Source organism: Psammomys obesus, unplaced genomic scaffold (assembly GCF_907164565.1).
Source record: "Psammomys obesus unplaced genomic scaffold, mPsaObe1.curated_primary_1811, whole genome shotgun sequence".
NCBI lineage: Eukaryota > Metazoa > Chordata > Mammalia > Rodentia > Muridae > Psammomys > Psammomys obesus.
In genome coordinates, this window is record NW_026596460.1 from 4,526,178 (window position 1) to 4,539,788 (window position 13,611).

The window sequence follows — 13,611 nt, forward strand, 5'->3', positions numbered from 1 at the left end:
ATCTATCTATCTATCTATCTATCTATCTATCTATCTATCTATCTATCATCTATCTACTTACTTAATTGTGCATATGAGGACATGTGTGTGCCACTGCACACATGTGGAAGTCAAAGAGCAACTTGAACACATTTGTTCTCTCCCTCTACCTGGTGGCTCTCAGGGATCAAACTTAGATGGTTCAGCTGGTGACAGGCACTTTTACCAGCTCGGCTATCTGATCCCTAACTGCTTTTTTTAAACACATGAATTCTAGACTGCAATTTGGAAGCTAATGTAAAGAAAGATTGGAAAGGTCAGATGCTGGAGCATCTTTTAAGCCCTGCAGCTCTTTTGTTTCATCTTTGATTAAGCTCTTTTGTTTCAGCTCTGTTTTGCCATTTTCATATCATTTTGATAATCAGGTTATTGGTGCTGTTTGTTTGTTTCCCTGACAATGCATACACATTTGCTAGATGTCAAGTCAATGAAGAAATATAACTACTGTTATGAGATTGGTTTCATTAAAATGCAGTCTGTAAACACTGTGTTATGAGGTTGGCTTCATTTCAAATGAAGTCTACTCTCCTTGTATTGAGCTTAGGCTCATCTCTAGCAGGAAGTGAGTCCTAGAACTTTGAAAAACTTCATTCCTGTGATCTGTATTAACGTAATACCTTTAAAACCTGATAAGAATAGAGGAAAGCTTCGCAGTGTGTGGCACTTGACTTGAGGCAGCATGTCACTTTTTATCTTCTTCTTCTGATAGGTGTGTGAAAAAAATAGAAACCAAACAGATTCCTTTTCTTATAGTGTATGGGGACTCCCCATTGTGGGACCCTTAGAAATCAGGCTCCTGCTCTTCACTGCTGGGCTATCTGCTGTTGATAGATTCAGAAAGAGGGAGAGTCATGGCCGTCAGTTGTGCATCTGCCGGAGAGCTCACCAGGCTCCTGTGCTTAGTTACAATCCAGTGTGCACAAAATGGTCTTGCTTCAATTAAATTGGCCACCAGACAAACTCAAACTCAAGAATCTGGGATAGGACCGATAGGATGGAGTTCAACAGTGGTGAGAGGGGAATAGGAGAGGACGGGAGGAGAGAGTAATCAGAATCATTAGATACACATATAATATTGTAAAAACAATCTTAATTAATACAACAATTAAATCTCTAATAATGAACCATCAGTCTCTTTCCCACAGTACTAGGAATGGGTACAACAGAATTAATAAAGCAATTCCATACTGTCAATCAATTGTTCAGCTGAAATGAAGGCTTCTTGTTTGTAAGTAATAAGGAAAAACTGAAAAATAATTAGATTTCTTGCTTGCAGAATTATAAACATAAACTTTGACAGGTTATCTTAAGGAGGTTGTCTTGATGCAGCAAATGTTTTTTTTTTTTTTGTTGTTGTTGTTTGTTTGTTTTTTCCCTAAGAGCAGAGACTATTCTGGACAAGCAATAAGTAGAAAATAACTCTTACATAATTTCAGTCCATTACATGTGGAAGGCTGGTATAATTGATTATCTGTTTAGTGCCTTCCATGTGCCAAGTACTATAAGAGTACAATGTGCAATAGGTTGATAGTCTGAGATTATACAGATTTTATTGTGAAACTGTGCTTTAGGAAGAAGAGGAGAGGAAAAGAAAAAAGGAACTTTGTGTACAAACATTAGCACAAAATTCTTCTGAAAAGTAAACTTAGGTGTAGTTGGATACCTTGCCCTTCTTTCACTTGGTTGTGTTACCTTGAAAACACATATCTTTTTCATTTTATTCCCATCTTTACTCCAAATAGTCATCCTACAGAAGAGCTATTTATTTACTGAGTACATTCTAGGTGTCTGAGTATGTATATAAATCTATATTCAATGGGGAGTTAGTATGAAACATACATACACTTAGTGATAATTTGTCTTTGTATCCCATCGTGGTAAGTGCATCACCATACCCACAGTATGTGTTCTAACAGTGTTGACAAGAACCAAATGCAACAGTTAAAAATAACCAACATACATTAACTTTATGGGAGCAGAATATCGTCTCCTAAGGTATTTTAGTATAACTTTTATTAAGTAAGAAAATTATTCCACATATTTCATTTAAACCCATAAAGTGAAAATTACTAACTGCTCGTGGAATGTGAATTATGAGTATGTATGGGCATAAATTGCATACACACACACACACACACACACACACACACTTCTCATACAATGAATTTGTTTCTCAAAGAGTGGCAGTGATAGTGACAGTTGACTAAAGACTAGATGCTACAACTTGTCTGGGAGGAATTAAACGTACGTAAAGTAAATTCAGGTAACCTCCATAGCTTCCACATTAGGACCCAAGGATTTCAGAAGGGAAAGCAGCGGGAGGCTGGGGAAGGTCCTGACTCCTCAGAGCTTCTGTATAGCCACAGAATCATCATTGCTGTCACTTTCTGAAATACTGCAGAATCCTCAGAAATGGAGTGTGTATTGTCTGAGGGCTCAGCCTTGTTGGTTGCTCTCGAGAGCTCACTGGAAGCACTGGGTCATGAGACTTCATGGATACCCACCTTTGCTAAGAAGCAGAAACAAACAATCGTGTTTTTCTATCTGTGTTCTCATCCCTAGCAGGACAAACTATTAGGGAAAATAGACAACTATCCAGGACACCCCCGAGACTCCAACTCTCATTTCAGTCCCCAGCTACTTGGCATTATCCACCCTCAACGTTCCAGAATTGCACGGTTTCCAGTCTCCAGATGGTTCTGGTAAACCTGACAGGAGGCAGAACCAGCGCCAAGTTCCTAGAATCCACTGTGCAGCTTAGCTCCTTTTTGGTGAAACATCTAGTCCTTGGGGTGCAGCAGAAGTGGTAAGACTCACCTTACATTTCAAGGCATAGAGGTGCTGTGGGAGTTTGTGAGGAAGGCGTGGGAGAGTCCAACAAGAGGCCAAGTTATCCCCGTGGGGCCTTTGGGGACCTGACTCTGGGGACTTTCTTTTAGGGCACAAACCTTCCATAGAGATATTTTGCACTGAAGTGAAGAGATTCTAAGTTCAGGCCCTCAAAGGAGGGAGGAAGACACCCTCTCTGTGGTCCTTTTCCCCGGAAAAGAACCTTTTATCTATGCAAGGCTCTTATATAAGATACTAAGATATTGTCATATCAGTCATACTCTACTTTATTATTTTTACTTGATATAGAAATGTCAGTGTTATTTTTAAAAAATTCATGTACTCCAATCACAGAATTATAAAGTACCTTCTTATAACATGACCATGTAGAGAAATTTGTCATAATTGTCCAGTTTTGAATGCATGCCAACCTAGGTTTTAATTCTGCTCACTCCTGTGACAGCAAGTATACACAAAAGATGACAAATAATAGCTTCTGGTTACAGGAAAATCTTGGTGTTTTACTGGCCATTCATAAAAAATGAAACTCCTTTTTGCTGTGTCTCAGGGCATCTGCAAACTGTGGAAATCAAGCAATTAACATCTAAGAGAAAAACAGTATTAACAAAAATAGCATATTTGTGAAAGCAGTATTTTAAGGACATGGTTCAATATCTAACACTGTTTGTTCATTGTACAATTGTCATAAAATACAAGAGTGAAATGTTTGAGGATGTTAAGAAACTAAATCTAGATGTGTATGTCATGAAATTTAGGCCAGGAAAGGGCATAATTTAAAAAGTATGTTTCTTATAGCATAGTAAGCGGCATTGCTTTTAACGGTGGGTTTTGACATTTTTCAGGTTTCTGTAAGAAAGTTGGTTGTACATGAGGTGCTGAGGTGCTGCCTCTGACATGAGCTGATTGGCCTGCTCTTTAATTACCTCCCCCTGAGGGGGAAGCAGTATTACCAGGCCACAGAAGAAGACAGTGCAGCCACTCCTGATGAGACCTAATTGACTAGGATCAGAAGGAAGGAAAAGAAGACCTCCCCTATCAGTGGACTTGGGGAGGGGCATGCATGCAGAGGATGGAGGAAGGGAGGGATTGGGAAGGGAGAAGGAGGGAACCATAGGGGGGATACAAAGTAAATAAAGTGTAATTAATAAAGAATTAAAAAAAAAAAAAGAAACAAAACAAAAAAAAAAAAAAAAAAAAGAAAGTTGGTTGTATTTTAATGTAGCCAAATTTTATTTTATTTCATTCAGAATATAACCTGTCTCTCTCTCACACACACACATTATTTATTTTTAAGAAGACAGAGATTGTATGTATATATACACACATATATATATATGTGTGTGTGTGTACCTGTGTGTGTATTTATATGTGTGTATATACATATATAGTTTGTTTCATCACACACGTTTCATTACAAATTCATAAGATTGTGGAACTGAATAGGCTCATTCCCCCATGGTTTATTATGGCATGCTGGACCAAGAAACAAGAGACGCTTGGAATCATTATCTCCAAAGGTTCATATTGAACAATAGAGAGAGTCAGTGACCCCATTCTCCATAACCAAATAGATTCTGACATGTACTGATATGAGCTACTGTGCTGAAGCTTACATTCTCTATAGAAGCTTCCTTGCAAAAGAAAAGATAGGGGGAGAGGAAGGAGGGAAGAAGGAAGGAAGAGAAAGAAAGGGAGAGAGAGGCAAACTTACTTGTTTTGGAAGGTATTTTCAGAAAGTATCCACAAGTAGTCAATATTCCCTGCTCCAGAAAACTTAAGTGTCTGAAAAATGGCACAACAACGATTTTGGCTAAAACCAAGGCTTTAGAAAGTGCAATAGAATTTCTTTTTTTTTTTCAACCAAAAGAAATTTGATAGCTTTTGCTATACTAATAGAGATGTGAGCCCCAAAGAGAAACAACATGCAGTTATTCACAATCTTTTTTTTTTTTGCAGAAGGCATTTTTAAGTCTTCTGGAAGGCAACAGTGAGTATCTTAGAGAGCTAGAACACTGCATCATGACTTGCACTTTCAAGTGTTCTCTGAAAGGTACTCTGGAAACTGTGGCTTTCAAATTTTGGCTCTGGTTTGGACTAAGTACATTACAATCTGTTCTTATCAGCATTTGAAATTATGTATTTCTAGAATTCCTCCCACAACTACTGAATCAGTCATCCAATGGAAGCCGTGAGACAGTTCAATGCTAAATAAAGGTAATGCATATGCTCTGTATGGTTAGTTAGAACCCTCTTGAGTGGATAATTTTCTCTGTCATGGTTAAAGACGATGTTGTAAACTTGTCACAAAGCTCTCTGTAACCCCAATACTCTCTTCAAAGTATTCTTCACATCAGAATTCCTGAGACTATAGATCAGGGGATTGAGCATGGGATTGAAAAGGCTGTGAAATAGCAAGAGATACTTCTTCTGCTCCTTCGGGCTTCCATGTCTGGGTCCAACATACATGACAATGGCTGTACCATAAAACAATCCAACCACACAGAGGTGGGAGGAGCAGGTGGAAAAGGCTTTCCTTTGACCCTCCCCTGACTGGATCTTCAGGATAGCACAAAGGATACATGCATATGAGACTACAATTGAGGAGAATGGGCCTACAAGCACAGACACTGCCCCAGCCAGGACCATGGTCTCATTAAGGTGTGTGTCTGCACAGGCAAGTTTGAGAATAGCTGTAATTTCACAGAAAAAGTGGTTCACTTTCTGAGACACACAAAAGGGTAAAGGTAGAAGTAATGTCAGATGAATCAAGGACAAGAGAACCCCAATAATCCAGGAAGTCATCGCCAGGATGCTGCAGACCCTCCAGCTCATGATGGCAGAGTATCGGAGTGGGTGGCAGATGGCCACATACCGATCATAGGACATCACTACCAGGAGAAGGCATTCTGTGATAGCAAATGTCAGAAAGAGAAAGGTCTGTGTCATACAGCCAACAAAAGAGATGGGCTTGGCTGGATCCATGAGGTTTACCAGCATCTGGGGCACTGTGTTGCAGGCATAGGCAATGTCAACAATGGCCAAGTGGGACAGGAAGAAGTACATGGGAGTGTGGAGTCTAGAATCCAGGCAGATAAGCCCCAGGATGGTCCCATTTCCCATCAGGGTGAAGGCATAGAACAGTGAGAAGAGGGCAAAGAGGAGCATCTGCATCCTTGGGCTGAGGGGAAATCCCAGGAGGATGAACTCCGTGATTAATGTCATATTGTTTTCCATATTCCTAGGACAGAGGAAACTGAGTTAATGACTGGTTTAAGAGGAAACCCAAGTATAGATTTGTGCTAACTTACTTCATACTTTTTGTAAGCTAATGAAGGAAGAATAGCTGAAATCAATTTGTGTGATAAATGGAATTTTAAAGATTTATGTTGAGGAGGGTTCCCCTTTCTCCACATCCTCTCCAGCATGTGTGATATGTGACATACACATTTTTCTTAACATTTAAAAAATTCGAAATCATTATTATTGTGCATGTGTACACCGTGTGCATGTGTGGGTGAGCCTACTATCACACAGAGGTGGAGAACTTTGTGAAGCTGGTTCTCTCTTCATACCCCTCCGTGAGTCTAACTCAGGGCACTGAGCCATTTGCTGCTTGACGATTATAACATTTTTGATGGATCTAAAATTTCGTAACAAATATATCCATTTTGATGTTAGTCAAAGTTTTGTTTGATTCTGCAGGCTATACCATACTTCTCAAATAAATTCTACTTGTGCTGGCTCACATTATTTAGTTATTGCCTAGTTAGTTTTACTCAGAAACAGTGATGGACCAAAGCTTCAAAACTGTATTGCATCCAGCATTGAACTGAGGAAAGAGTTCAGTAGGTGGAGCATTACAAGGTTTATATTTACACGGAAGGCATCATTCACCATCATTCCCACAGACATCTCCTGCTCTACAACAAATACCTCACCAAGAGTTTTTCTATTTATATGTAAAGACTTAGATTCAGCAAAAACTCTGTTTTATTCTTCACAATTAACATTAAGATGAGAATACTTGTGACTGACCAGATTTGTGCTGTGCTGTTTTTCAGGCATGACAACAGGATTAGTAGCCTTGTCTTTTGGCTCGATATTGACAGATACTCTAACCGTAGGTTTAGGTGCTGTCTCTGCAGGCAGCTCACTGTCTGTGGGCGATGTTGCAGAAAAGGTTGCTATTGCCTGACCAGACCATATCACCTCTTTAGCTCTCTAGCTCCATAGTACAGCCGAGCAGTGGTGGCACATGCCTTTATCCCAGCCTGGTCTCCAGAGTGAGTTCCAGGACAGCCAAAGCTACAAAGAGAAACCCTGTCTCAAAAACAAACAAACAAACAAACAAACAAACAAACAAAACAAAACACACAGAATTGTGACTACAAACATAGTTTTTCTCCCTGCTGTATGCATTTTATTCTCACATTTTATGTGAATTTAGTTTATCTGGGTACACAGGAATGAGTAATAAGCCTCCATTTAAATAGCCATGAAATTCTACATCTACGGTTGAAAGATCTCATCTTCAAAATAGTCAGTTTATGTTGGGTCTCTCATACTGCTATCAGAGAGGTAAGTAGCATGCTCAGGCAGGTGGAAGTGAAAGCATGCACAGGTGTTTATTGCCCTACCACTGTTCATATAACTTTAGTCTTAGTGCAGAAATATCAATAATTCAACTGTTACTTCCTCATTGCTCAGACTCTGTGTGGCATCATAGTAAGGCTGTGCACAACAAATACACACTTGTGTACTCATTTGACAAGCTTATGTAAATGACACTTTAAGCCTACTGAAAAAGTATACGTGTCATTTGTTCATAATATTTTTTTTCAGAAATTCATTAACTCATACATCTCCCTATTTCATGAAAAAAAAAACTGAGACAAATTAACCATTAATACATTGATTGCAGTACTGCATTAACATATCAATGTATCATATTCCAACAAACATCTGAATGTCTTACTAAGGTTATCTTTTTATTTCAACTGTCAACAGGCAGAATTTGAACATTAAAAAAAAAATAGAACTGCAACTTCGTGACAGTAAAAGCAAACAAACAATGGAAGTTACATTATAGTTCATCAGAACTTACCCAAAGTTGAAGAAGCTTGGGTATTTAGAGAAGGCTGTTGTACGATGACCCTGGTAAACCTTCATTCAGAAAATATAAGCATTTCGCCTTGCTGCTTGTCTCGGAGCTGACAAGGAAGGACTATGGCTTTTCAAGTTGCTTGTTTAGAACAGAAGGCTTTATGGATTCATCAGCGCCACAGGTCATCTTTTCAATTGTCTTGAGAGCCTTGTGTAGTGCATGAAAAAAAAATCATGGTTCCTATAGATACAAGAAGACCTCCCCCCACTGTGATTTTAGCCCACAGAGATTTGGCTCTTTATTTCTGTGCCTGAGGAAGCATATACATAATAAGACCTTCAGATGTTAAGTAAGAATAGTTAGTGCTTTCATAAGTAACAGGACATGCTTATATAAAGTTATACAATCAGTATGTAATTAATAGCTAATTAATGCGTGGATTGTTGTAGCTTTATGAATTTTCATTTTGTTTCAGTATTCAAATATTCAAGAGATATATTGGCAGATAAAAAGATTGTTTCTGGTCATTGATTATGGGTAAAATCTTGACATTAATCCCTTCAGCCACAAATCGTTTAGTCTGATTTCCCAGTTACTCAAAAGGCAGTAGGAAGACAAACTTGAATGACGACAAAGTCTAACTTCTTGGATATTATCTAGAAACCTAGACCGTTCATGCATGCCTAATCACAGGTCTGGAGGTGTCCAGAAGTCATCTTAGGAATGTAGAGGCCCTGGGAGTTGTTGATCCGTTTGTTGTTGGACACTAAGTTGGTCCCTAACTTAGCTATTACTGTGAGCAGTACTGCAATAAACATTAATCTGTGATTATATCTGTAATACGTTGACTTGGAGCCTTTGAGTAAATATGCAGTCGTAGTATATCTGGGTCATATTGTATATGTATCCATAGATTAAAAATTATTAAAACATGATTTTATCAGTGTCTATGCATCCTCATTTATTTAGAAAATAATGAAATATAGTCAGAAATTTAATATTCTAGTTTTTTATATATTTCTTATATTCTTATTTTTAAATAGTATTTCTTCTCTTACTGTTTGATACATGTATACAATATATCTTGATTATATACACCTTCTTCTCTCTCAGTTCACCTCAGGATTCTCCATCACAACATCTTCCTTCCTTCCTTCCTTCCTTCCTTCCTTCCTTCCTTCCTTCCTTCCTTCCTTCCTTCCTTCTCCCACTTTGCTCAGTTAGTGCTCATATGTACATGGGGATGGGATTGCCCACTGGAACAAGGGCAGAAAAGGAGTTTCAGGTCCTCAGCAGCTATCAAGGGTCCAAATCTCCTAAGTTAAAGTTGGGGCCTTTGGGATCCACCCACCTCTTTATTCTGCAATTTTTAAAATATTTTTTTTACTTCTCCATTTGATTTTTACAAGCATACTTTGTATAGTAAACATGTCTCCTGCCACCCTGTTCCTTCCCCTCCTCTTCACTTTTTACTTTTCTTCACCTCTCCTATTTGCCCTTTTTATTCCCATGCCTTTATTCCCTTGTATTTGCTTCTAATGTCATTCATGATTTTATGCGACTAAAGGAAATCTAAGAACCACAAATGAGAGAAAAGACATGATACTTGTCTTTCGGAGACTGGCCATACTCACTAAATATGATTATTTCCAGTTGCATGTATTTCCTCGCAGATGACAACTTTATTTATCTTTTTGTCTGAAAAAATTCCCCATTTACATATACACACTTTTCTTACTCATTTCTGTTATTGGAGACTTCGATTGGTTCTATTGCTTAGCTATCATGAACAGTGCTATAATAAACTTTGATGTGAAAATGTCTCTTTGATATTCTGGAGTCTTCCAGACAAATGCCCATATGGTAGATATTTAAAAAAAAAATATCGATAGTAGCTGGGCTAGTTTACATGTACCTAATTCATCAGCAGGTTGTTTCGTCTCTGCTTTTCAAATGATCCAGAATCTAACTATTTTTAGTCCCTATTATTGGTACTGTGGTCCCTGCCACCTTCTTCCATCATCTGTGTTTTTGCAAGAGCCTCTTCCGTTTAACTCAGCTTAGGATCTGGAGTGATCCTGTTAAATTATGGGAGCTATTGTTCCTTTTTTTTTTTTCTCACAGCTCTGTTGCTATTTCCTGACTCTGTTGTAGCTTTATAAAATTATGTTCACAGAGATTCATCTGGCTCTGCCACTGTATCCCGAGTGCTAGAATTATAGGCATGTGCCACCACACACACCTGACTATGCTAGGATTTTTAAGCTGTTTGATCCTGTACAGGTAGCCATAGTTTTGTGTGTTCCTGTGTGCGGTGAGCATGTTATGTTTTGTGGGCATCGTTTCACAGCACTCTTCCCGTTAATCAGCTCTTAATTCTTTCCTCCCCTTTTCAGAGGTGTTCTTTGAGCCTTGGGTCTAAGAAGGGTTGGTACAGATGAGTGCTGAGAGGTCGATGGGATATCTATGCTGTTAGATCTTTGAGCAACTTCCTTACTGACCTCCACAGCACCTGGTAGGTTTATATGTTTACGAGCAGAGTATAAGGGTTTCCCATGTCCACATTTTTCAGCATTTGTTGCCAAGGATACTTTAAGGACTGACATTCTATGTGGAGTAAGATGTGATTTTAGTGTAGTTTGGTTTTCATGTTATCACTTAGTTGTTTTTCTTTTCATGTGATGAATAAAAGAAGAAAGGGATAACACTCCTGAATTTGTTCCTTTTAAGTTGAGGGGAAAGCATCTGGCCCTTAACAGTTATTGTTTTAGCTATGGTGCTTGCCTGTAACCCTTTTCAGATGAAAGAAGTTACCTTACGTTTCCAGATTGTTGAATATGTGTTTATCATGAAAAAGTATTAGACTTTTCACTTGCTTTAAATGCATATAAGAAGAGTTTACATTTTTCCTCAATTTATTTAACATACCATAGTACATTGATTGAGTTTTCTATGTTCAAACTATTGCACCCCTGAAGTAAATCTCATTGGTCATAGTATTTGCTGCTCCTGTTTTCAGGTTCTTGTTTCTGGTATTGGTTGAGACTGTACACTTATATACAGAAGGATAAAATGGCCTGTAATTGGATTTCCTGTGATGTATTCTATGCTAAGGACACTGACCTCAAAGAAGGACTTGGGAAATGTTCTCTTTGCTTCTGTTTCTCAAAATTTCTATGTAGAAACAATATTTATTCTTTGTTTAGAACTCTGGCGTAGTTTGCCAAACATGCAATGTGGTTCACAGATACCTTTGGTAAGATTTAAACTTACAAATTTATTTTTATATGCTATAAATCTGTTTAGATCATTTTAACGAGTTTGGTATTCATAGAAAATTTTTCTTAATGGTAATAAAGCTGTTCATAGAATTCTCTCACAGTCCTTTATATATCTACATATCAAAATTGCTGATGGTGTTCCTTTCTGATGGTAATTTTAGTTATTGGAGTATTTTCCCCTTGTGTATATGTGGATAAACTTGTGTGTGAGTGTGTGTAGCAGCTGTAAGAGGTGGACAACAGGTGTTCTGTCTGTTATATCATTCCCTGCTTCATTGTCTTGAGACAGGGTCTCTTGTTGAAACAGGAGCTTCACTGTCAGCCATCGCACTTCGGCAAACCTCCTGCTTCTGAGCCCTGCATCCCCGGGATACGAGAGTGTGTGCAGCCACACTCAACTTCTAACATATGTGGTGAGAGTTCAGACCCTCGTCCTCATGCTTGTGTGGCAAATGTTCCTAATGAGCCATTGCCCCAGCCCTTCACCACTATCTCTTCTGAAGACCTGCTGCTGGTCAGTCGTGCTAAAGTGTAGTAAAACTCTGTTGATTTTTTTAAAATAGAAAAACCACAACATTAGAGACCATTGATTCTTTCATTTTTCTATTTTGATTTCATTTATATATGTTCTGATCTGTATTATTTTATTTCTTCTGTTTTCTCTGGTGTTTGGTTGGCTTTACTTTAAAATAAGTGATTGGAGGTAAAATGTGAATAATTGATGCAAATATGAGTGAGAAATAGCATTCCATTCTCTCCCACTCAACAAAACGAAGTGGCTCTCCACACTGGAATTCAGTCTAGAAATTGGATCCATAGTGTCTCTTATGAACACATCACTTTCTATGTTATTATGTCCCACTTTCAGAGCTAAAATTAGAGCAATTACACTATTTTAAAATCAGACTTCTAGCCAGGCATGGTGGTGTATGCCTTTCATCTGTGTACTTGGGATACAGAGGCAGGTATACCTCTGTGAGCTTGAGTCCAGCCTGATCTACATCGTGAGTTCCAGGGCAGCCAGAACTATAGATTATAGTGATAATCTATCTCAAAATAAACAAACAAGCAAACAAATAAATAATAAAAAAATCATACTTCTAGTTGAAAAATTTCCCTGAATTTTTCTTCAGCTAATGACACATTTCAGGAGCATGGCCCTACCCACCTCACATTTTCTGTACCCCTCACACAGATCTCTTTTGCAGTGTTCGGTGGAAGGCTTCCTTCACCTGGATGTTCCTCAGGCTGTAGATGAGGGGATTCAACATTGGGTTAAAGAGACTATGGAACAGTGACAAAATTTTCTCCTGCTCCTCTCGTTGATCTGAGTCAGGGACCATATAAACCAACATGGCTATCCCAAAGAAAAGCCCCACCACACAGAAATGGGAAGAGCAGGTGGAGAAGGCCTTCCTGCGGCCCTCCTTTGACTGCATTTTTAGGATTGTCCAGAGGATGTGCGTGTATGAGACAAGCATTGAGCAAAGGGGCCCAACTAAGACAAAAACGCATGCAGCAAGGATGACCAATTGGTTGATCAAAGTGTTGGCACAAGCCAGCTTGAGAACAGCCAGGATTTCACAGAAGAGGTGGTTCACTTCCCAGGGCCCACAGAAAGGCAGCCTTAACAGTAGAATTGTGTGAACCATGGAGAGGATAAATCCACATGACCAGGAAGTGGCAGCCAAGGCCACACATACTTTCCAACTCATGATGACAGTATAGTGTAGGGGGTGGCAGATGGCCACGAACCGATCATAGGACATGGCTGCCAAAATCAAGCACTCTGAAGCAGCAAAGGCCAAATACAAGAATGTCTGTGTGATACATGGAACAAATGAGATGGTTCTTTTCTGGTTGACAAGGTTGGCCAGCATCTTGGGGACATTGTTGGAAGCATAAGACATGTCAAGGATGGCCAGGTGTGAAAGAAAGAAGTACATTGGGGTATGCAGCCTGGGGTCCAGGCAGATGAGCCCCAAGATTATGCCATTTGCCAGCAGGCTGAAGATGTACAGCAGGGAGAAGATCCAGAAGAGCAACATCTCCATGCCTGCACTGAGCTGGAGTCCCACGAGGATGAAGTCTGTGACCCATGTCTGGTTGCCTCCCATTCCTTTATGAGAGCTGGTGTAGCAGTGACTTGAGATGGCAAGCCCAAAGCTGGACAGTCAGCAAAAATTGGTTTTATTCATTGCAGAACAAGTACAGAGAACAGCTCAATGCCTCCTCTTATGTCACCCTTCCCGACATCCATGAAGTAAGCTGAAACAGTGAAAAGGATATTCAGAATTATGCAAAGAACCCTTATGTACGTTCACTCAGATTCAGTGT

The 13,611-nt window shown here is 39.1% G+C and overlaps 2 protein-coding genes across 2 annotated transcripts; both read right to left on the bottom strand.

Moving 5' to 3' along the window:
- Positions 1-5,190: 5,190 nt before the first annotated feature.
- Positions 5,191-6,123, bottom strand: LOC129669958 (olfactory receptor 13). The gene has a single exon (XM_055598327.1). The coding sequence runs from the start codon at positions 6,121-6,123 to the stop codon at positions 5,191-5,193; it is 933 nt and encodes a 310-aa protein (XP_055454302.1).
- Positions 6,124-12,461: 6,338 nt separating this feature from the next.
- On the bottom strand, positions 12,462-13,391 carry LOC129669956 (olfactory receptor 2A2-like). The gene has a single exon (XM_055598326.1). The coding sequence runs from the start codon at positions 13,389-13,391 to the stop codon at positions 12,462-12,464; it is 930 nt and encodes a 309-aa protein (XP_055454301.1).
- Between the last annotated feature and the right edge of the window lie 220 nt (positions 13,392-13,611).